Raw genomic sequence first — 24,066 nt, 5'->3', positions numbered from 1 at the left:
GGGCGAGGGCGGGGGTGGATTCCAGAAATAATCGAACAAGCAGCAGCGCCGAGTTACGTTCGCCGCAGGCACCTTTCTGTTCACGTGACCTGAACTATCAAGAAAATATAACGCTTTGTTTGTAATATTTATTTCTATTTCTTTTTATTTTTTATTATAACATTATTTTAAATTTGTGCTATGTCAGGTTACCGAAATATGTTAAATATTTGCGAACTTTGCAGCGATATGGGTGACCCTCCGATATTTATCGCCCATACCACGTTCAAAATTAAAACCCTGGACGACAAAAAGGCTAAGGAGACGCGTTCCGTCACTTGCGTTGTGTCGTCACAGGCGTGCCTTCTCGTGCTTTTAGGCCGCCCTCACGACGGCCAATGTGCTCTTGTGCAAACGGGCGGTTTGGGGGGTAGACTGCAGGGCGGCGTGTACGGCGTCGCTTTCGAGAGAAGGGAAAAAAAAAAGAGAAAAAGTAAATTGTTGGTTCCGTTCGCCCCGATGCCGCCAAAAAAGAGGGAACAGCCGCCCATCGAAGCACCTAAACCTCTGCGAACGGAACCTCTACGAACAGACCATGAACTGTTTCTACAGGCTTTCGAAAGTAAGTTTCCACAGTGGCTGCTCCACTCCGCTTCCACCCAACTTTACTGCACGATTGTTTGGATTTCTAAGCCTAATGCTGGTTTTTACGCTGCTTTCTAAGTCACACTAGTGGCTTTTAAGAATATAGAAAGACTGTAATACGCGACATCCATTCTGTCGGGCTTCTGTTTCTTTCGATAAAACGGTGGTTGTATTTCGAGTTGACGCCAGCGGCCCTCTGCTGGTCTTGCTCCCTGCGGTGGCTGGGTTTCTTGGGCGAAAGGAGCGATTGTGTTACAACTTATTTCTTCTTGTGATTTGGTCGTCTACCGAAAGGTTACGTGCGGCCTGTTGCGCAAGGTTTGTGCATTGTTCTGTCTCAGTGACGAAAGATCGGGTGCGCGATGTTTGGTGGGGAGTGCCGAAGCGAATTTGCGATGGCAGAAAAAGTGTCGCGGGGATTCGCGCGCGCGATCGTCGGCAAAATGTGCGCCTCCTTTCGCGTGGGAAATTCACGGCGATGGATTGACGGATTAGAAGAGTAGCTTGGGGAACAAAATATGAATGGAAACAATCGTGAAGGGTGGATGTCTTCTCCATAATGTTCCTGATGCGAAAAATTTCTCTGGAGAAAACTCTGGCGTTTGTGAATTCGGCTGGTTAGATATCGTAAAGGCGCAGGGAAGTCGATTGGATATATTTTTGTTAGAGAAAGAGCCTACTTCCTTCTGGTTAATCTCCTAGTTTCTCAGGATAAAACTTCCATAATGCAAAAAGCGACTAGCAAAAGCTCGCTCTTTAATAGAAAAAAAAAAAAGAAACCTAATCAGAATTCTTAGAGCGTATAGTGGCCTCTCTTCATCATTTGTGTTTTTATGCCTTTACAGAACCGACGCAGATATACAGATATCTACGAACACGGCAGCTAGCATCTGTAAGTATCTTCCACCTTGTAACAAACATCTGTCCACTGCACATGGACGGGGAAAGAGTGCTGTCGTGTTCGGAAAGATACATCATTTTGTTGAGTTCCGAAAATTATTCACTAGTTAAGGCATTTCGTACTGTTGGGAACGCGAGAAGGTAGAACATAATACGACACTTTGTTGCTTATGTGAGAGCACAACTGACCATCAATAATGAAGACGCCTGTGTGCGGACATTTTCAAAGAGTCGCCTGAGAGATCCACCTGGCAGAAGTTCCTTTCTGTGACCCCCCGCAACTGGAATCAAAAGGGCCGAACCGTATATGCATTCGTATATTACACTTTTTGCCCACGACCGTAACTCCACAAGACTGATCTCACCAAGCGTTCGGCGCATGCGTGACGCTGCCATAACTTTAGTTCACAGGAGGCAGGCGGTAGTGCACGAGACAGCTCGTTCCGTCTGACTCTACGCTCGCAGAGCTCCAGTGTGCTCATAGCACGTGCAAAAAGATTAAAGTTCCCTGGATGCATCGCGGCAGCGGTGGCGTAGCCAAACTGGCTGGTGAGATGGGTCTATTGGAGGCACACTCGGTGCCGCGACGATACTCCTATAGGTTGTTTGAAGTCTGGGAGAGACCTAAGATTGGGGGCTTGGGGGTCCGTCGCCAGTTTAGCCAGCTGGACATCGATATGTGCACCTGGCCTAAATAGCATGGCAATTTTGGCGTTGCCGGTTTCATAGATCCTTTATTACAGGACGTGTTTATTTACAAGTATAACTGGAAATTTGGTCGTCACTCATGGTGTCTGTAGAATGCAGAACGTGTCGGAGCTGCAGTGTATTGGAGTTCATTGAACCCAGGGATCCTGGGTTTTATTAACTTCAATCCCCACCCCTGCCCATTTGGATCTGAATGAGGATCGTACTGGCGTGCGGTCCTGTATCACTAAAGACCCCAGGCTAGCAGTCTTACTGCATTCTCTAAATTTTTTGTCTAGGGTGGGCTACAATGTTGCCATGCTCTGGCAGACTAAGCTCCCACTGTTGAAACAACTAACTTTGTGTTTTTACATGTTTTTATGTAGCGCTTGACGACAGTTGTAACCAGCATTCTACTTTATAGTCTGTTATGTACCTATATTATTATTAATTTCCTTACAACTAGCTTCCCAAGGTACATTATCTTCCCAACATCATTGAATTGTTTTGTTTCGTTTTTTTACAAAATATTTTAAAAACTTGTCGTAACTGCTTTCTTTCTTCTTTTTTTTTTCAAATATAACACGCTGGGTTTAAATTGCGTAATCATGCTTTTCTTTTTCTTTCAGCCAATATTTCTTCATAGAACACTAACTTATATGAATCATCGCATGTCAAGAACTCACAAAAATAGGTAAGCTTCAAAAAGAAAAAAAAAAAGTACCTCGCTGGAATGCTAGACAGTAATGCAGATCGCTGGAAACTCGTCAACTGATTTCTGCTATTTATTTGTAGGAAAAACTTCAAAGTCGACAGTCTACTTCAGCGAGTTCAAGCTCAGCATGACTCGTCATCCTGCAGGTGTGGCCTTCAGAAATTTTTTTAGCTTGCTTTACACTATCCTTTTATCGACATGTGTCAGTTGCTCGCCCACAAATGTGAAATTTGCCTACGAGAAATTGCGACTGAAAGAGTGTTACTTTTCTAACTGGAAACAGAACAGCGTAAGTTTTGGCTGGATATATTATCGCCCATGGCACACTAATGTAAAAACTTGTTCTTATAATGTGGCCATTTAAATAGAAGTACAGTATTTCAAGCGAGATATTTCTATCCCCAATTAAATGGACATCAGTAATGGCACGTTGGAAAGGGTCATAGAGGGTTACTGTTGAAATTAATGATTTTACTCCAATGAAATTTGATTTGATAAGACAAAGTAACTTGTAGAAAAATAGCTTGATATATTATTGTGTTGCTTGTAAATTCTGTTGCATCTAATGTGTCCCTTTTTATCTTTAGAAATCTCCAATTCTGTAGTCTCAAGATGGGGCTTGGCACTAGTGCAAGACTTGACTTTTTCAAAACGTTAGGGGATCTCTTTACTTACCCTCACTGAGCGTTCTTAATTTCATTGATGCAGAGTAAATGATATTGGGATAGTAATTTATGCAAGTTTAGCTTCGGGAAAGTGGTCTACTATTATGAGATTGTATGTCGGTTCAGTATTTTCTGTTGTTTCTTTTTTCTGCAGGTCCCCAACACAGATGACCCTTACATTCACTGGTTTCTATGACTGCAGCAGCAGGAGTGAGTTTGCTTTTTTTCTTCAGCCAGCTCCTCGTTGCTGCTTGCACGGTTGCCAGTTCCATGGCCAGTTTCGTGGCCAGTTTCATCAAAATCGCCACAATTGAAAGGCACCATTTTGTTTTGTAATGTTCTTGCAGTTGGCTTTTGGCAAAAAAAAAAAAAAAATGCAGAAAGCACAGGTAGGCACCCACGGGTTGCCATTTTCTTTCATGCAGCTATGTAAAAAAAAAAAAAGGCCTCGTGGCGAAGTCAGAAAACGGATAGAAAAGATTGGCGATACCCTGAGCACAGTTTTCGAATTACTCTATAAAAGGGCAGAGAAGCTTCAGAGCCGCGTGCACACTTCTTTTCGCAAAGCTCGCTGACGCGGTTTCGTCGTCTGCCTTTGGGTTGAGCAGGAGGCGCAGTGACGGCGGAGGCAGTTGTCCTCAAGATCTGCAACAAGAAGAAGAGGGAGGTGGACTCGTCCTCGATGCAGCTCTCAGGTGAGCCTCGCTTTTGTGCTGCACGCCGCGTTGCGGGCCCCCAGAGGACCCTGCAACGTAGTAAACCAAGAAAGCTTGCGCATTGTGTGGGACTTATCCGAAAAATATTTTTGAGGGTTCTTTCAATTTTGCCAAATCCAGTGTGCATTTCAGAATACTGAAGCCTCGTCATTTTAACAGCAACGCGTAAAATGTATGCAGCCCGAATCGAAAGCCAGAAGCAATTTTTTGAAGGTTTTCGTTCTTGGGGTGGCGTCCTCCAACGGCGGCGGTTGTGTACCGGCTGTTTGATGTGGTAGCTCATAGGTGGTGCAGCTTTATTTTTCACTCATTGGCATCTCGGTTGGACGAAGGGGGTGATGCCCATTGAGCATATGTAGCTCGACAGCTGGTTGAAGACTTCCTTGTGGTCTGAATTCTTGGTAGACCGTTTCTCCTGCCAATTCTCACCCTACCCCCATCACGCATCTTGATTAGATGGTGGTTGTCAGGAAACCATAATAGGGAGTTTTAAAATAATGTATGCAATTTTAGCGCCTGTGTTAGCGCACACTACGCAAGAGTGTTTTAAAAAAACGTTCTACGGCCGCAACGCAAAAGCCTAAGCACCTCGTGCTGGCAATGCCACCAAGATGAAGCAACAATTTTTATTTCACACGAAATGCTGTAACTTGAGAAAAAAACGAGTCTTTTGGTTTAGAGGAACATTTTAGATTTGTTTAAACGGGAGAATGCGACGTGAGCTGTCGACCGGTCGTGTCCGCTTGCGTCGCCTTGGCAAGAGAGGTCTCGCGTACTGACATTCGCACACCGTACCTTCGCTGAGAAACGTTCACGCGTCGCAAGCAGTAAGTTGACGGCGACTGTGGGCCACATTGCTGGGTCTTCCAAAACGTTTCTGACATGCACCTTCCATAGGAGTGCAATGCTGTCCTGTGTTGAAAATCGCAGTCACAAAGATGTTGCCAGCGTCGCGCTCACGACGCCGCCAAAGCCGCCGCAGCCGCGGACCTGGGAGCCGCCATTTTATAACTGCTCGTCTTGGCTTTAGCCAACTTGTCACCAGAAATCCTTTTTGGAGGAGCACAATGACTCTTAGCGTACACGCACAATTTTTTGAAAATAGCGCGTGCAAAGTGCAAAACGTGCTTAGCGTTCGACGCATGCTCAGTGGCGACAACCCTATCTTTTGCGTCTGCAAAGCATTAGCGAGCATTATTCTAAAACTGGCTAATGTCATAATTTCGGCAACATTTCACTGCTACTGTGGCATCTCAGCATAAAAACGACCCACGCGTGAGAACGGCAGCTAGACAGATAGCACCATCTATGGGTCGCAGTATCAAGTCTGCTACCTACGGTAGGTGGCGACTTTTCCTCCGAATCTTCTGAAAAGATTGCTTCCAACTTTTGATTCAAGTAATGTAATGGGCTGACATCCTTGCAACCTGTCTTCGCTACTTGGGCAACTTCATAGGAAGGTTTGTGCTTTCTGCAATGTGCTGCAAAAAACCTCACCAATGTTTTATAAAGAATGCCCGGTAAATACAAAAACAAATGTGGTGTCGAGCGAAAGGCAGGCCTGTAGCTGTGTCTGCTTTAATTCTGTCCATAGTGGTCTTTCTGACGGTTTTGCGTTCAACTTTTTTTTGTCGTGATCTAGAATCAGTTTGGACCCTGCATAGTCGCATTGTGGCAGAAGTATCGAGACTACTTTTACGGTACCTCCACCATTGAAGTAATTATGGCAAATGTACCCTAATTACTTTTGCAGTAAAGGCAATTACGGTATAGAGGATTAGCCTGGGAAAAGATGTTGCTCGAGCCAAGTATTGCCACCCACCATCTAGGGGGGTTTCGCCGACATTGCTGGTTCTGAGGAAACTAATGTTAAAGAGGGTGACAGAAAAATGGGGAAAGAGAGCAGTTATAAGGTCACGTTGAAGTTGCTCAATTGAGGGGCTACGTGCAATAATGGTACAAGTACACTTGTACCATTCTCGATTTTCACGGTCCCAGATGTTACACTTATACATGTGGCACTCTACTTTCGGTGGTAGGGAACGCTGTGCACTTATATATTCGAAGTTCAAACGCTATATTGACATTGAGAGGCACAGATAAAATTATTGAGCGACCTTTTGACGAGCTCTGCACTTACACTTGTACCACTGTCGCACGTAGCCCCTCGATTGCTCGTCAGCTTCGGTTTTCGCCTATGTGAACTCTGCCGCCAGTGTTCTCAAAAGAACTGAAGCTGAAAAAGGTGGGATTATGATTTTCGTGCTTTCAGGGTTTATTTTTTCCCACAGATTTGGTGTCTCTTTCTTACAACTCTAATGTCAGACAAAAAAAAAGTTTATTGTAGTTAGCTTCTTGATGCGATACTGGTCACAAAACTTCTCCGTAACGCTATGGGAGAGCTCGGTGCACGACTACGTGCAGCACTGGCGTCGACAAGGGCGCTGGGAGGCGCCAATCTAGCCTGCACTGCTGGGAGTCTGGCAACCCGCAAGCGTGTCGGAATTTCAGACCCTCTCCGAATGAGCCATCTACAGATCGAGATAACATGTCGTCGCATTGACAGCATTTCTCGTTAATGATGAAAGTGCTGTTCCATTTGTGACAAAGCGCCATTCTTGATAAGAATTGCGTCACACCTGCACCAAGGTGGGCTTAAACAAAGCAAAAAATACCAACTTTTTATTGGTTGATCCTAAGATTTAGAGAAGTAGAAAGAAACGAAAATGGTACAAATATGTATTTCACAGCGTCTCTGCTCACCGTATAGTTAGTTTCATCTTGTCAAAGGCTTAAACAGATAGGGTCACAAACAGACATACTAAAAGTGTGAGTCTAGGGGAATTCCCGATTAGTTTGGTGTTTATTTTGACAAAAAAGAAAATGGTGTGGATTTATCAAAATCGTGGGGAAAACCGATAGACCCCTACACATTTATTTTGCGTCAACCTGGAACGCAGCCCCCAACAGACTGTCCGCGAGACTTCTTGTTGTTTCAGAGCCACCACTTATTTGCTTTTTAGTGCGGGGACGTTTTACGAGTATTCGGGTCGTGCACATGTCCCCCAGAGGTTGGGGATTTTCTTCGAAATGTGCTTCGATAAACCACGATTCCTCACCCGACGCTAAAAATTAATACCAGAAAACCTTGAATCTGTGCGAAAAAAAGAATCCCCCAAAATCGTTACCCATTTCCTCACATTGATTAGACAGCCATCGTCGATCTTGGGCCACCGACGGCAGCCCCCGCACCTTGCCCTTCCGAGGCAGCTGAATGCACGGGAAGATGGCGAACCTCTAGATTTATTACGTGATCTCTCGGATGCTCCCTCCCCCGGGTTTGACACGGCGCTGTCGTCGGCGTGTCACGCGACAGCCCCCTTTGTCTGTCACGTGCCAGTGGGCTGCTGCGAGGTGCCCCACAATCCGGAGGCTGTGTATCGGGGCAGCTGCCACGGCAAGCGGCAGACGGTCATCACGGTCCCGAGCAACAGCTTCTGCCCCAACGGCACGGGCCTGGTCAGGTCCTACGTGCTGCTGCTGCGCATCACCGAGGGCACCCAGGTCAACGACAGCGACTCGGGCGGTGAGTGGCCCCGTCCGTCGCTTGCTTGCGAAGACGACTTACGGAGTTTGGATGGATGGATGCATATTAACTGCTCTAGCCTTCATAACAGGCAGTAGGTTGCGCCACCTAGCCCATAAACTTTAAAACATGACTCCGCCCCGCGTAAACCAATGTGTTTCTGTAAACTGTGACCAGGCCGTGTAAAAGATCACCAGAATGTCCTTTGGAGGATCGGGCAAAGAAGCTAAAAACTTGCATCCCCCCCCCGTCACCTCTCCCTTGGTGAGGGAGTTGCCAATTTTCCTCCGGTCAGTCTCGTCAGCGGGTTGGGGGGTGGGTCTACTCGTGACAGCAACTCAGGGGGGAATGGGGGGGGGGGGGGGGGGGGGGAGGGGGCAGGCGCTATCTGTTGCCCGCTTGTGGCAGCGACTTGGGCGAGGGGTACATAAAGCCCCTTGACAAAATTTATGTTCGGCATTTCTTACGTGTACCGATAACCACTGTTCTGGGAATGCGCGAGACAGGTGCCCCCAGCGAGTGCTGCACCGCCATTTGCTTCCAAGCGCTGCTTGAGGCGCGGGTCTTGTGCATTGGTGCCATTGACGCTGTTTGCGCTACAAATGCCAATGCATCGGGCAGTTTTGGGGGTTCAGTGGTGCCACCCATCGTCTGCTTGCGACGACGACCCCTTGCCAGGACTGTAAAGTAAACAATGAAGAGCATTTAAGTGGCTGTAGTCGCTTACACGTTCGGAGCTAGACGCTTTCCAGGCTACAGTAAATTTCCGTAAATGTTTCAAATTTTATTGGAAAATTAAAATCTGGAATAAAATAGGAGGGAGGTCTGCATGCTGAATTTCAGCGGATACGAGAATGTATAAGCAAAATGTCTTAAAGAACCTTCATCCCACCTCGATAGAGTGTAATGCTCGTCCAAGTGTATCGGTGTTTAGCTTCAACAACTTACGCGTAATTAAAATTAATCCTTTCAGTAGGGCTAATGTAGGTACTATAGTAAGTGACAGATTAAGACAGCTCTCCCCGAACACGAGCTTTCTGCCTTTGTTAGCACGTCAAGCATGTAGCCAAAGCACGGCGAAAAACTACAAGCTCGTGCTGGAGCCAGTACTGCTACCTGCATTCTTACGGCTAATTTGAAATGGTGCTTTCCGAGATTTCTGGAGCACAAGATCTCGGTGTTGTAGCTTTGGAGTTTACCCACTGCGTGAGGAGCAGATGAAGCTGTTCGCCATATTTGCACCTCAAGAAGGGGCGACGCCTTCTCCACGGAAAAGATGCGAGAGGGAGAAGGCGGGGAGCTGGTCATAGAAAAAATCGTAAGAGTGCAGGCGAGCTGGTGAATATTTACCATGTTGGATTAACCTGAGACTGGGGTAGAAAAGAAACATCAAAACCTAGAAGGGACAGAAAATAGACAGGACGACGTCTCAAATTCAGCTAACTTGTTTATTTAGTCCACTTCCTTATATAGTCTCAATCTCAAGGTCATCTCCACGAACACAAAACACAAAAGGACGAAGTCTATACAGTTCAAGCGCCACAGTCTTCACCACGCAATGCAAGAACAATCACAACCTTTACAGGTCGACGCAATAAGGTGCCCATCCAAGTGGGCAGTGAAAACATAAATGTAAAGCGGAGAGAAGGGGACTAAACGCGCGCCATTGGAGATGCGAGCGTGAAGCTTTGGTAAAAGAGTTAATGGAACCCCATCGTTCCTTCCTTTCTTCTGCAGAGCCCCTCGCAAAGAAGCAGCGCAGGAACGGGTGCATGCGGCCGGCGGCGGTCAATGGCGGCGGCGTGGCATCCGAGGAGAGCCGTCACTATGTCGGGGAGCTGGTGGTGTACGAGCAGCAGCGCTGCCTGCTCACGGAGGGGGAGTACCAGGTGGCGCTGCGGCCCTGGGGGCCCAAGGCGGCGCCCCTGGCACGCACTACGTCCTGGGAGACGCTGGCGTACCCGCAGGTCAGTCCACGTCTGCTTTCGTCCGCTTGAGTGCGTCCGTCGTCTGCCAGCAGGGAATGCCATTCATAGACCATTCCAAAGTAATGCCGAAACCCCCTTCCCCCAGGTCTTTTCAACGCACTACGTTGGTCCAGTGTATGACGCATTAAAGGGGCACTAAAAAGGATTCTGCGATCGTCTGTTCTGGGTCATAACCGATTCTACAGGCCCTAAAAATTCAAAAATTACTGTCACACGATGTTGATTTCCTTAGTAAAAACGTGATGAAAGGTCAGGACTCACCCCTTTCTGAGTGGAGCTTTCCGCTCAGGAAAGGCGGCGCATATCCCAGCAGCAGTGTCGGCGTGGTGACGACGAGCTCTGGTCGGCCAATCGCAAGCCGAACGCTGAGCGGTCCCGACCCGCAGCGGAGTGATTTTTGCAATCTTCGAGTTGGTGTCGTCAGTCTGGTTGGACTCTGCAGACCACATTGGGACTCAGGAGCACTGAGGGAGATAGGATCCGTGCACAATGCAGATGAAGGAGAACTAGGTAATCGGGTCAGTCGGGTGATTTTGGTGAACTGTGGGGAAAGGCGGTGCGCTTCCCTCAAAGGGGACGACTGGAGACAAGGGGACACGGCACTCCGTGGAGGCAGGCGAGGCGAAAGCATAGTTCGCTGTTTTTGAAACAATAGTTGCAGTGTTATTTTCTACATCACAAAGATTTCACATGTCTGGCAAAATATAACGAAGTGCTCTAAAATTAATGTTTGCAATCTGTAAATACTTAGTTTTTTCATTGATCCAATTTTCCCAAGAAGGCAGGGCCAGGCAGTTGCCTTCAAAGCAAAGATAGTTCGCATCTATTTTTATTGCCACATGTTTAATAGGCAGGTTTGTTATCTAGAACAAAGTATATTTATTAACTGACACATACTGAACAGTATTAGCACAAAAGCAAGCTTCTTTGAAAACCTCTTTAGTGAACCTTTAAAGGGTATGAGCAATTAATAAAGCTTGGACTTGGGCTAGTTGGTAAGAGCAAAGAGGGGTTTACGTTGGTTCAGCGTTTTTCAATTTTAGAATGCGAAGAAGGTAGGAGGGCGTAAGTGTCGGGTTTGCTATTTGTTCTTTTTGTCTTCTTTCTGTTCTGGACTCGCATTTGCAAGAGAGAAGGGATCGTGCCACTTCCAGAATGCACAAAGCATACGTCGGCACGGCCCCACATTCTCTGTGCCTCGTGCTCCAGTCTGGGGTTGCCGAGAGGCCTTGCGGGATTTTGCAGAAGTGTCTATCGCTGTCTGCGAGCCTTCTAGGATATGCACGGGAAACAGAAGCTGGTCCTTTTGCAACTCTCGCATTCAATTATTTTGTCGGGCGAGTACAGTCGAGCACTTTGCCTGTCTCCGGGAGATATCTTTTTCTTGTTTGTTTTGTTATGATCTTCCGGTCGGGGCAAACAGGGCAAACGACGGGTGGCTAAGGAAAAAGATTGTGAGCCTCGTAAATGCACTTTCAGTGAAAACGGCGTGTGTATATGTAAAAATTGTTGGCCCGTTTTATGTTTTATGAAAGCAAAGTGTTTGTCCTCAGCACCAGTTAGGCAGAATTCCACAAAAAAAATTGTTTCATGGTCTTTTTCTTTTTTTCTTATTTTTTCTATGTTTCTTTTGCCGCTGGCAGTTAAGTTGCAAGTGTTGAATAAGTTTATGAACCACCCGCATGTAAAGGAAGTTGCTCGACGAGAATGGAGAAAATGCTGCTGTTGCGGCATTTAGACTGTCATATAAAGGATGCCATTACTCGGAGCAAAGCTCACTAGCAGCTCAGCCATGTGCGAGTTGTTCGCCCCAGTCTGTGGAGTCCTTTTGTTTACATGACTATGTTCCTGACGAAAAAATAGCACACAAAAAGACAAGGACCGTGCCGGAATACAGAACACAATCATTCTGTTTGTGTCATGTGTGACCTTTTTTTCTTTTGGGATATAAATCTGGATTAAAGTCCTGTTAATTTTAAAACTTCCTTAACGTCCTCAAAGCAAAATGTTAAAACTTTTTTTTGGTCTGTTTTATTAAGCTGTTTCTTCCAAAGAAGTAGAAGAAACATGTGAGTTGTGAGTCAGTGCTCTTGTTTGTCCTTGAATGTGTCTCCCCCCTTTTGTTTTGTCCTTGTCTTTTTGCACTGTTGCTGCTATTGTGAACCACCAGCTCACCCAAGCTTCCATCTAAAATGTTTAATGTTTTAATATTTTTATGGTAATCCTTATAAGCTTTTAGCACAACAGAGCTAGCTTCTCATACTCTTTGAAGCTTAGTACTCGTTCAATCATTCGAAATGTTGTTAAACTTTCAGTACAGTAGAGCGAGAGACGTTTGTTTTCTTGTGTGTCTGTGTTTTCATGACGTTCTCGTTGCCTTGTAATGGCTTTCTGGCCTCGTTGAGCTGTTTTCATACTTTTTTTTTTTTTCTAGGGGGACCACATTGTTGTATCTGTTGGAAACAAACCTTAAACTTGTCACAAAGCCTATGAACATCATTGCATGGCTGCATCGCAGGGCGGAGTGCCGCTGGAGAGCTTTGAGAAGAGCCCCCGGGTGGTGTTCCGCCTGACGTGGGGTGGCACGGAGGATCCGTCGGAGGACGGCGGGGCGCGGCTGCCCCGGCCCGTCCTGTCTCCCGTCGAGATGAACGTCGCCGAGCAGGGCCTCAAGCACGTGCGCAGCAGACGCAACGGTGAGCCCGACGCTCCCTCGTGCACGTTACCGCTGGCGAGGCCCGTACGGGCCCCCGCGTTCCTTTATTGCAACGAGGGACCCTTGACACTTAAAGTTTGAGAACTTCCCGTAAACTAGATTCTTTCACCGTATTCTTAAGTTCATAAGTAGCACACCCCACCCTCTAAACGGTCCTTTTACAGTGACAGCTGTCTTGGTTTCTTCCCACCACTGGAAATGAGATCCATTGTAGTTGTACCATATTTTCTGAACTATAGTCCGCGGACTATACGTCTTTAAAAGTTTAAATTTTACCCGACGCAAACTATCTACGGGTGCTGACTATACAAGGATCTAAGAAAGAACTTCTATTTTTGACCCCAAATTTTTTCTTGCTGACTATGCACCAGGTGCGGATTATACTCCAGAAAACATGGTAGTTGATGTTGTCGTCAGTGGTGTTATAGTTGGCATGGTAGAGCGTAGGAACCGTGATTGTATCATCAAGATTCTACTGTATTCACTTTGGCTAAGGCTGTACAGAGTCATATTTGTTTTCCTCTTTTTATGACATTTCTTTCTTAGAAATACAGTGGCTGCAAATTTGGCGCAAAAATTAATTAAACGGCTACTTTTGGCCACTTTTGACTTGCATCTTGGCTACTTTTTTTGCCGGCAACCATCGTTTTTAGCCTCATCACGAGCCATCGGACCGAAATACGCTGGTGCTTATAAAAAATAAACACCGAAAAACATCCACCCATTTTTCTCGTCAATAAACGCCGGAAAATACACAGCCTCCACATAGCCAACGCTCTCGTTACAAGAATAGAAACCCACTACCAAAGTGTTTGACTGGGGTTTGAGGACCTGGGTCAAGACAAAACTATGAGTTAATGATTTCAACCAACATTGCGTTGCTTGGTTCCCGTGGTAGCCCAAAATCACACCTTCCTGTAAAGTCGAACCGGTGGCGGGTTTGAATCTGGGCCAAAGCACCTGCACCAAAGCACCTGCACCCTGTTGAAGGCTCATTGCGAAAAAGGCAGCATGTAACCAAGATTTTGGTTGCATGTCTAGAGACCGTTGGGTGGTGTAAATTCATTCTTAGTTCTTCACGGGGCTTCAAAAGTCAAAACCTCCAGATTTGGCTTTTTGTACAGCTTCACAGCTCACAATATTGTTAGACGTAATCGAGTGCCACCGCATGAAGGATCCCTAACGGTCGAAGGATATGACAATGACTGAACGATTAAATTTGTTTGGACGGTGCCTCGCAGGGGAGCTGAAGGCGTCCGAGTCGCACGGTGCTTCGAGCGGCGCTGCGGCCAGCGGGGCAGCGGTGCCAGCAGCACAGCAGACGAAGGGGCGCACGCGGGTGGTGTACCAGTTTGTGTACAACCAGCAGACGCGCCAGCAGACGGAAGCCCGGGGAGACCTGCGCTGCCCCTGGTGCCTGCTCCAGTGCCGCCTGCTCGCCGCCCTCCTCAAGCACCTCAAGCTATGCCACGGCCGCTTCTCTTTCGCCTACGGGGTGAGCCCTCCACCGGCGTGCCGTCTGCTTCGATGTGGCACCAAAGTGCTAGATTGGATGGCAACAGCCCCAAAAACTGCTACAACTTCCTGCTTTGCTTGTGACCCAGTTGTGTGACCCAGCTGTCAACAAAAGTGCAGTTTTGAGTTGAAGGGCTTTCCATTTTTAACCATGGCCGGAGTGCGGCAACACCCGCCAATCGCTGCAGGAAAGCAGTTTGCAGCTTACTGGGTTGCCACCTTCGCACCCTGAGCTGTACCTTTAGGTCTGGTGTGTGCCAAGCCCTGAGGAAGTAAAAGGGAACAGCCTCATTTGGGACAAAAGGATAGGAGAAACGAGGGTCTTTAGCTAACAAAAAAATTGCCAGAATTGCTCATCTTTTCAGAAATCACAATTTTGAAATTAGTTTTAGGATGTGCGAAATCCCTGTATGTAGTTAGAAGAAAATGTTTTAGTGAAAAGTTGCCCTAATGACCCATTAGAAATGACCTAATTAGGATTATATATTTTTTGTCTGAGAGAAGATTTTTTAAAATCTGATTGTAGATTCAAATTCAATATTAAGAGTTATATCTGGATACTCTATTTACGAAAGGTGCATAAATGAATTTTAAAAAAATGACGGGCATTTACGTTTCGCTTTTTGAGCCTTGTGCGTAGTTCGAAAGAGCATCATGCTAATGATGTGGAAACATTGCCGCATACATATATGGCATTGGTATCGCACTTCGAAGGTGCATTGACACGTGCTGTTGGTCAGCGATGTCCGTTAAACTTCAAGACAGTCCGCAGCATACCCTACGAGCCACCCAGCCAGTCCGTCGCCGAATCTATCGCATGACCATGCGCCTCGCGTGTCATTGCACGCGACGCTCGCATGGCACCTTGTTGGCTCCGACGGTTCGTAGCGTACGCCGCATTCCGTCGTAAGGCAAAACGGAGGTTACAGTGAGAAGCCAAGAAGTGAGGGAAGGAGACGAGAGTGTGCGTGGACGTCGGAGTGCCGAGCTCCGACTGGAATGTTTAGTGGGTAGACGCACAGGCTAGCCGCCTTTGTCTGCTTATTGTTTCCCTTATTCAAGCGAACGAGAGCGTTATCTGCTCCTCGCACACCGTCTCGTGTTAGAAAGCTCGACTTTGGCATTTAAATGGGTTCGAACGGCTCGAGTAGAGACAAAGGCGGTGGGCTTTGCTTCCGCCCGCTAATCATTCCGATCGGATATCGGTGCTCCGACGTCCCCGCACACTCTCGTCTCCTCTTTCTCGGTTTTTCATCGTTCAGTCGACGACTGGCGGGCGAACGGACAGAGGTCGAATTTAGGAAATTTATTTCCATTGGAATGCGTTCAGCGCGTCAAGAGAAGAGTCCTTAGAGTTGTTGTTCCGAATGGCTCTGTTCGACGGAACCTGCCATCTCCCGTCGTCCGCTCCTCGCAGCCGCACCCCAAGGGAGCCCGCATCGACGTGTCGATCAACGAGTGCTACGACGGGTCGTACGCGGGCAACCCCCAGCAGCTGCACACCCAGACCGGCTACGCCTTCGGCCGCACGGGGCCTGCCCGCAGGACGCCAGTCACCTACGTCATGGCCTGCCGGTGGGTTCCCGCACCCTCTCCGCTGGCTGCGGCCTGTTTGCGCACTGGCAACCGCTCACGACCGGGTGCCTTAAAACTTCTCGGGATCTCTCGCGACGAGAGAAGACACCGGCGCCGTCTACTGGGTGGCCGTAAAACACTCGCAATACCTTTTTTTTTTTTTTTTTTTTTTTATTGATTGGATAAATTTCTGACAACATAATGACTGACCCTTTATCATTTGTGGTACATTTATTTGATCTCACAAATACCGCGAAACCTTTGCTCTATGCTCCGTTTGACCTTCAATTTGAGTGCAACGGACGCTAGGAGCCATCCCGGCCAATCCAGCTTTGAGGGAGTGTCTTGTGACCTTGAGCTCCCTGTGGCGCTCTGCCCAACCGGCAGGTCACGCGATTTTCTCCCATGCGCTGGATCGGCTGGGATAGCGCGTGGCGTCTGCTGCGCTCAGACTGAAGGTGGAACGGAGTATAGTGGAATGCGTGCAAAACCCTCGCTCTAGATGGCGCTACCGTGTTCTCCCGTCGTATGAGATTGCAAGAGCTTGGTCATAAGCAGACTCAAGTGTGTGGACGGGCTATTACTGTCTCGGAACGGTGCGTTTCCCGCGTCCTCAGTTGTGATCTCTCGATTTCCGCTTGACGACGTCACGCTCGGGTCGTGCTTTTGCCCACGCTTCATCTCTCTGTACTCGTTTTCACCTCGAGAACCGTAGTAAAAAAAAAAAAAAAAAGTCCAGCTCCTCGCAGAGCATTATTAATTGTCAGTTTACTTGGAGAATAAAGGTATGCATAGGTGCATTTTAGATTAGCTACGTGTTATCTGGTCAAGACTTGCACTTTCGAATGCACGGAACTTCTTTTTTTCTTGAGGTGACGACGAGTATGGGTATGCACAGTGCGGCGGATGCCACAGACAGGAGAGAGACGACAGTCGCATGTGTACGAATTTTGAGTGGTAGGATGATCTCTTGGGGGGTGGGGAAGAGGGGGAGGAGGGGGGGGAGGGGAGGAGAGAGAGAGGGGGAGGAGGGGAGGGGAGATCCACAAAAGAGGCGTTTTTCTTCCCCTCAGATCCAACTGCTAGCATTGCATTCTCCCCCCTGTACCTTTGGTGTAGCTTCACGCAACTAGTGAGATAGAGTATCGGGTGGGGATTCCTTCGAAACATTGCCTTGGTGAGGAGCAGAGCCTTCCTCTTCGACGCCGGCGCCAGTGCTCCACATCATCACTCTGCACTATATTGTTTTGGACGTGCTGTTCCCGTTAGGGTTTTGAAGGAGGTCAACAGTATCACTGAAGGAGAAGGGAACAAATAGAAAGAGGGGAGTGACTTTTTCCTCGTGCCCTTGCTGTTTTCTCGCAGTCCCAAGAGGGCACCCCTGAGCCTGTCGGAGTTCATGGAGCAGGACGAGGTCGACATCGACCTGCCACGGCCGTACATCTCGGGCCACAACAGGTGCGTCTGCTTCCTCCCGTCGAGTCGCACATCTTCGTCGGCTCTGGGATTGGACCTCGTGTGCCAGTTATTGTCAGTCGTCATTTTTTTTATTGCTGATTGAACAGCCAACCCTATATTTGGATCTTGTGCACCAATCATTGAACATGTCATTTAGTCACTCAATGTGATCGGCTCCGATTGGACCCTGTGGACCAATCATTGTTAGGATCATTTTTGTTAATAATTGAACAATCAACTCTGATTGCTTCTCATGTACCAATCTAGTTTATAATGTAGTTGCTAATTGTAATTGGCTCCTATAATGGTTCTTGTGTGCCAATCATTTTCTCAGTATTTTTTTTTTTTTTTGTTGATCATTGAGCCGTTGATTTTATGATTGGTTCTTGCACATGAGTCAGTTTTGCATCAATCATTGAGTGATCCCAGAAGCATTTGTGGGGGACTTTGAACAGTTGCATTTTGAACTGACATGGTTGGGTTTTGTCAAGTTGATAACTAAGCAATTTTGGAAATACTTGTGTTGCGTCCCTGTTATTCCTGTTTTATCGTAAAATCCCGAGCAAGCACCCACTCAAAATTTGGAGATAATCATGTGAAACTGGGGATGGGCACTTCCTAGATCAACAATATGTAAAGACATGTCCTTCCTAAAGCCTAGCCAAACGGCACCTAGTTTCCCCGATCCCAAAGGAGCGGAGTAAAGCTGATGGATTTTCAGCTTTGACCCCATTGGCTGGCGCGCGTCGACGAGGCTCCCATCGGCCGCTGCGCGTCAGTTTCAACGACCGCTCACCCCATGGTGCTGCGTGTCCGTCAGCGTGCCGTTCACATGGAGCGTCCAAGGTCAGCGCGCCCAGGAGAGCGCGCGCGCGCGCTGATTGGTGACGAAAAGTATGCAGCAGACAAAATAAGGGAGCGGACAAGCGGCTTGCATGCTTTCGCATTCACAACTCATAAGTGCTTAGGTGTACCTCGAGCCTTTTTATATCTTATCCCCATCAGTATTCTCGTGATTATAGTTTGTTTTCCTTGTGTTTTGGTTTAGTTCTACTTGACTTTCACTTAGTGAACACCCTCTGTGGTGCACTACAAATATATTTTGAGGGGACGGGGGTGGGTGGAGGGTGGAGCGTTATGTGTTTAGCCATTTCACCGACCGCATGGAACGCGGAGTTGCCGAAGACGTTTCGTGCCATGCTCACAGGGCAGGAGTAGAGAATGTGTCAGTTAAAATAATGTCGCCGTTTCTTTTCTCGTTTGAATCAACAGGCTGTACTACCACACGGAGACGTGTCTTCCGATCAGGCCGCAGGAGATTGACAGGGACAGCGAGTCTGAAGACGATCCCGATTGGCTGCGCATCAAGACGCAGCTGGTGCGTCTTTTTGTTTGTCCGTTGCTGTGTCGTCTTCTTTTTATTGTGGCGGTACTTGCAGGTCGTTTGCATCTACATTGGCTGTGATTAGCCAAAGCAAACTCATCTTGGAATTGGAGCATAGATGGCACAGACAACTCAGATCTAAGGGTTGTACTTAGGTTGCCCCCCCTTTTTCATCCAAGGCCCATGCACACCTTTATTCTGCTTTCCATTAGGAGCATACAGAGAGCAAATCACTGTAATCTGCTCAGTAATTAGCTTCCATGAGTCACTCATTTAGTTTATTGTTTTTGTTCTTAACGTTCTAACATACTTAACGCTTGGCTTCTTGCGTTTCCATTGTTGCAGATGATCGACGAGTTTACAGACGTGAACGAGGGAGAGAAGGAACTGATGAAGATGTGGAACCTTCACATCATGAAACACGGGTATGTTGAAGCAAGTGCACACGTAGGAGCGCGACACATGCCAAAGTTCCGAGCAGCGCGAATAATTAAAAACTCTAGGGTCATTAACAGTCCACTGTCAAAAAATTGTTAAATCTTTAACAAAGGGTACATATGAACATTTGTTAACAGCTAATGTTTTGCTTTTTACTTCAAAATGAAGAAAAAATAACTAGCGGTGAAGCATGAAACATGGAAACTACCTATGCATGAGCATTTCCTCCCTTTGGACGTACCTCGACCGTCGTCATAACAACGCAACTGTAGTCGTGTGACGGTGTTCATGAATACGGCTGCACAATTTTGGGTGTTTACCATCGGTGGGGGCACATTCTGGGCGCTGTGCCTATACCAGGCAGTCTTTTACGAGTGTTTGGGTCGCGTACAGGTTCCCCGGTGGTTGTAGAACCTTGCCTCTACGTCCCGTTTCCTTCGACGTGTGCCTCGCCACACAGCCGAAAAACCGATTTCAACCAAAATATCAAACTTTCGCGCATATTCCGCTTCATATTGGCCACTTTCCACTTCATGTCAAGTTTAAGTTCTCGTCCAACTTCCGCTTTATATTGTTCACTTTTCACTTGTTTGTTGATCTGTTTGATCATGGTGCTGCGCCTTGTCGGCACCTTCGTTGGCACAAACAGCGAAGTTGACGTTGGTGACATTTGGCACTATTTGGAGACAACGTTTAGTCCACAATGTTCACTTCAATACTAAGCCTATTGGCAAAAAACCTTCGCGTTCAAAGACCACAAGGACGGCAGACGTTTGCTCTTCCCACGGCAGCACTCGAAAAGCACGGACCATGAGAAGAACTGGAAGAACCATAAGAATGATCATATAACTATAAGAATGAGAGACTGTAGCCTCAACCCAGCTGGCTTATTGCGTAGGATGTGGTATCGAGGCTACAGGGCAAAATCAAAACAACCATAATGGCATCGAATATGCTCGCGGTGCTGTCTTGGCGGCTGTTTTGTGGCTGTAAACTGAGGAAATCACACAATTATGTCCGAAATATCGAACAATCAGCTTTATGGCATCCGGAATTTCAATCAGTATTATACATTATACATTAACTCTACGGGGTAAGTGACGGTTCAGCGAAAACATCCGAATAACCGGACGTGTCCGAAAAATCAACGTTTGAAAAAAAGGTTGGCGACTGTTTTTCAATTTTTCGGGGAGATAAGTGTGTTCAATATGCGAGTAAATACGGTATGCCAAATACATGGAACCCTATTTATGACCGATCCTTTTGCGAGTAACCCTTATGGCCCTCCTACTGGACTCTTTTTGTGCTTCCGGTGATCACTGTCTCGTTGTGCAGGTTTGTGGGGGACTGCCAGATAGCCCTGGCCTGCAACCTCTTTGTGGAGCAGCAGGGCGAGGTGCTGATGCAGCGCAACCTGTACCGCAACTTCGTCCTCCACATGTGCAACCTCCTCGACTTCGGACTGGTCAGCACGTCCGTGGTCTACACCACCGTCCGGCGCCTCCAGATGTTCTGCGACGTCAAGGACCGCAAGCTACACATTCCGCGCCGCTCGCTGCTCCCCACATAGCAGATCCGTCCCCCGCGGAAGCGCGGTCGGAACGATCCGGCCAGTCGGACTCGTGGACCGCCGGATGCTTCTGGCCCGTTTGTGCGGTGGCAGACTGCACTGCGACAGCATGTGGCACGTCGGCGGTTTTCATTGTCTGCTCCCATACTGGAGTCCAGTCCGTCTGCTTGCATACTGGAATCTAGTCCGTCTGCTTGCATACTGGAATCTAGTCCGTCTGCTCGCATACGGGGATCTAGTCCGTCTGCTTGCATACTGGAACCCAGTTCGCCTGCTCGCAAACTGGAATCCGATCCATTTGCTCATGAACTGGCATCCAATCTGTCTGCTCGGAAACTGAGATCCAGTTCGTCTGGTCGAAATGTGGAATTTGGGCCATCTGCTCGTGCATTGGAATCCAGTACCTTTGTCATAGGTGGGTCTTACGACGGATCCGGCACGACGCTCCGCAACGGAGTGGTGGAAAGGTCCTCGGCAAAGTGGTGGACGGAAGCAAAGAGACGCATCGTGGATTTTCGCAAGTCTGCCGAGAGGCGTATGAACAGTATCGTTTCGGCCTGCTGGGAAAAGTTCTGGAGAAATCAGTGGCTCCTGTGAGTTCATTTGTCTATGTCCGCAACATTTATATGTTGCTGCAACATTGTGTGTGCCGCGGTAGGTTGCAGGCCATTGCGTCGCAGTTACCGTACACTGCTGCCGGTTTGTTTTGTGCCATCTTCGGAACGTACGGAACGGGACAAAAGTGTCGACCGTGCTTTTCCATGCCTGCGTCGGGGGTACCGAGGCGTTTGCAGACGCGACGGATTCGGAAAACGCCGTGACCCAGTCTTGAATTTCGCCGAGAGTCTTTGCCATGTCGTTTTCGGGACTGTTGAGCTCAAAGGAAGCATGTGGCCTCGGCTAGTTGCTCGTCTACTCAGTGAACATTCTTCAAGGTTCTCGTCCGTCGACTTTGGAATTTTAGGGGCTTCGAAGGTTAGAAAAACTTTGATTACTTTGAATGCAAGGTGCGTGCTTTCATTGTTTGTGTGGGGAATAGTGGTTTGGCCGGTTCCAAACCGAATGTCACCAGTGCCCTTCTTGCCAGAGGGTGAGCTATATAATGCTCCGGGGATAATCTTCGTTTCTGCGATTAGGGGAAGAGGGATACTACGTGGATTAGTGCTGCAACAGGCTGGAAGAAGATGCTAATATTTCGGTTTGACTGCGGGGACGGGCGTTTCGGATCTGTTACCGGCGAAAACAAGTCGGCTTTCTCAATGGCGACATCATAAGACCCTGTAAAAGATCAGCTTGTACCGGTTCTGCACATAGCCCTTTCATCACATCACCCATTATGTCGATCACGTCGCCAATTATGTTGGACGGTGCAGAACCGTCGCTGTTAATCCTTCGGATTTGAACTGCGGGAGTCAAAAAGGGGGAGGCAAACTCAACTTTTTCTTTTTGGTTGCCTTTTATTCTTTTTATCTGCTTAAGTGCTATTGCAGCTTTTTGTGTAAATGCACTTATGTTTGTGTTCTTTCCTTTTAATTACACTTCTTTTTTTACATGCCTGGTTTCACTGTACAAATGACGTTCAATGCCACACTACATCCCGGATGTGGGAAGCGCATTTGAGCTTGCGGGCCTCCCTTTCTTGGGACCCACAATTTCAAAAACGCAATTTCCAAACTTCTTTTCCTTCCTTTTTTTTTTTTTTTTTCATTCATTTTTGAAAAATATTGTGTTTTGTTATGGTGTCCCCAGCTTGTGGGCTTATGATCAGTGCAACCGAGCACAATCGCAAGCGCCTCGCCCCTTATGCAGTCGAGGCATTGAAGAAACGAGTGTCCCGTGCCACACACAGAATGTCCCTGTAAGAAAAAAATGTTTTTTTTTTTATCGAAAAAATGAACTATGCATTGTCGAATGCCCCAGTGTAGTGCCAGGGGTCCAAACCAGAGGCCAGTTTCAGAACAAGCAGTCATCTCGTTCAAATGGTGGCCGACCGGGCCCACCGATACATGGTGCTGAATGACACTGACTACCGAGAATGGGGGGGCCCATTTTCCCGGCGAAAATTGCAGGAAATCATTTGTATAACTTTTCAATAAGATGGCGGTGAGCACTACATTCGGGCAAAAACCGAGCGTTTGGCGATACATAGTTAATTTTTAAGGTAAAAAAAAAACGAAAAACGCCCAACTTTTTTGGGGGGACACGCCGTAGTACAATTGAGTCACGTTTGCAGCGGGAAACGGTGGGTGGGAAAAAGACAAAAAGTGAACTAGTAGATCACTGCCATGTTGTTTGAAGAAGAAGAGAGGTGCAAGTTCACTGCCCCCTTACCACTCAATCACTTCCCCGAGAGATACGCTCTTTAGTATTCTGTCATTTTCCCCCCCCGACTTTTTTCTTTCGCCGCCGTCGTGTTTCGGTTGAAGTGTGAAGATCTTTGTCGGTGTAAACTTTTCACATTTTGGGGGCGGGCCGTTTGGAGACGACAGATTTAATTCGGGATGCTCGCAATGGAGAGTGTCGCCGCGGGCGCTAGGGACTCCCAAGATGTGGCCTCTTATCTCCACCAATGTGTTCCCCTGCACCACCACTTTATTTTTTATTTTTGTAATTTATGTTGACCATAAATGTACTTTTTTTACGCAAGCATCGTGTGTGCTTTCGTTTTTACGATGTCGATGTGAAACCGGTACCCCGACAATAATGCGGTTACTGCAGTGCCGACGTATGGTACTTTCGCACGTTCTTCGTTGGCGTCTAGATGAAACGCCACAGATCTGCGCTGTGACGTGGCTGACTGAGAGCACTTTTTTTGTCCAAATATTTCCAAGATCGCCCGCAACTTGCGATTCCGCCTACGTATATAGGGCTCAAATTTTTGCATTCTGTCGCCACCACTTGCTTCTGGTGAAGTTTTACCATTTTCTAGGTTCATTCGCACACCGCAGAAAACCGCTGAACAGTTTTCTTTAGTAGAGAGATTTTCAAAGGTGGGTCTCAAGAACCTTGGCTCAATATTTCCTTCAAAAAACAAAATAGCCTCGTTTTTGTTTTTTTTCTCTTTTTTAATATTGCGTGTGATGTCATTTCTTTCCATAGTTTGGGATTGTTGTTAACGACTTGGTACCTCCAAGGATAAATCCTTGTCTTGAGACAGCTGCTAGTGTCCTCTTTCAGGATGTCTTACTACAACTTGTTTCTCCATTTCGGCATTGCTACATAGGGTGTATATGATGGACCTGAAACCCCAATGGATCGAGGTTGGTCTCCAAATACATTGTATATTGTCTCCCTAGGCTTTTTTTTTTTTTTTTTTATAGATTTGCAAATGTTTGTTAGCAACACTAACGCAAATGTGACTACTGCTGTGTGCTTATATACAGGGTGTTTTTTTTTAAGCTTTACAGACATTTTTTAAAAGGGCCGTGAAAGATACAGTAATGCAAACTACAGCTGTTTTTTATATATATATATATATATATATATTTTTTAAGCTTGGATATTTTTAAGGAATGCTGTGAAAGCTACA

At 47.1% G+C, this 24,066-nt stretch overlaps 1 protein-coding gene across 2 annotated transcripts; it reads left to right on the top strand.

The window, feature by feature from the left end:
• The first annotated feature begins 291 nt into the window (after positions 1 to 291).
• LOC8043242 (polycomb protein suz12) lies at positions 292 to 23,183 on the top strand. 2 transcript variants are annotated; one of them, XM_029989934.4, is made up of 15 exons: positions 292 to 601; positions 1,470 to 1,516; positions 2,841 to 2,905; positions 3,007 to 3,072; positions 3,746 to 3,801; positions 4,200 to 4,286; positions 7,708 to 7,893; positions 9,631 to 9,860; positions 12,400 to 12,577; positions 13,839 to 14,092; positions 15,530 to 15,687; positions 17,053 to 17,145; positions 18,418 to 18,523; positions 18,875 to 18,954; positions 20,303 to 23,183. In XM_029989934.4, exons 1-15 carry the CDS (start codon positions 499 to 501, stop codon positions 20,535 to 20,537), a joined length of 1,944 nt encoding a protein of 647 aa, XP_029845794.2. In that variant the 5' UTR covers positions 292 to 498; the 3' UTR covers positions 20,538 to 23,183. The 2 variants fall into 2 exon arrangements, with proteins under 2 accessions (XP_029845794.2, XP_029845793.2); XM_029989933.4 differs by having other exon boundaries at positions 388 to 601; positions 7,684 to 7,893.
• Positions 23,184 to 24,066: the final 883 nt, after the last annotated feature.

The sequence above is a fragment of the Ixodes scapularis genome, unplaced genomic scaffold (assembly GCF_016920785.2).
Source record: "Ixodes scapularis isolate PalLabHiFi unplaced genomic scaffold, ASM1692078v2 PGA_scaffold6__148_contigs__length_123643588, whole genome shotgun sequence".
Taxonomy (NCBI): Eukaryota; Metazoa; Arthropoda; class Arachnida; order Ixodida; family Ixodidae; genus Ixodes; species Ixodes scapularis.
This window is presented reverse-complemented; position numbering and strand designations above follow the sequence as displayed.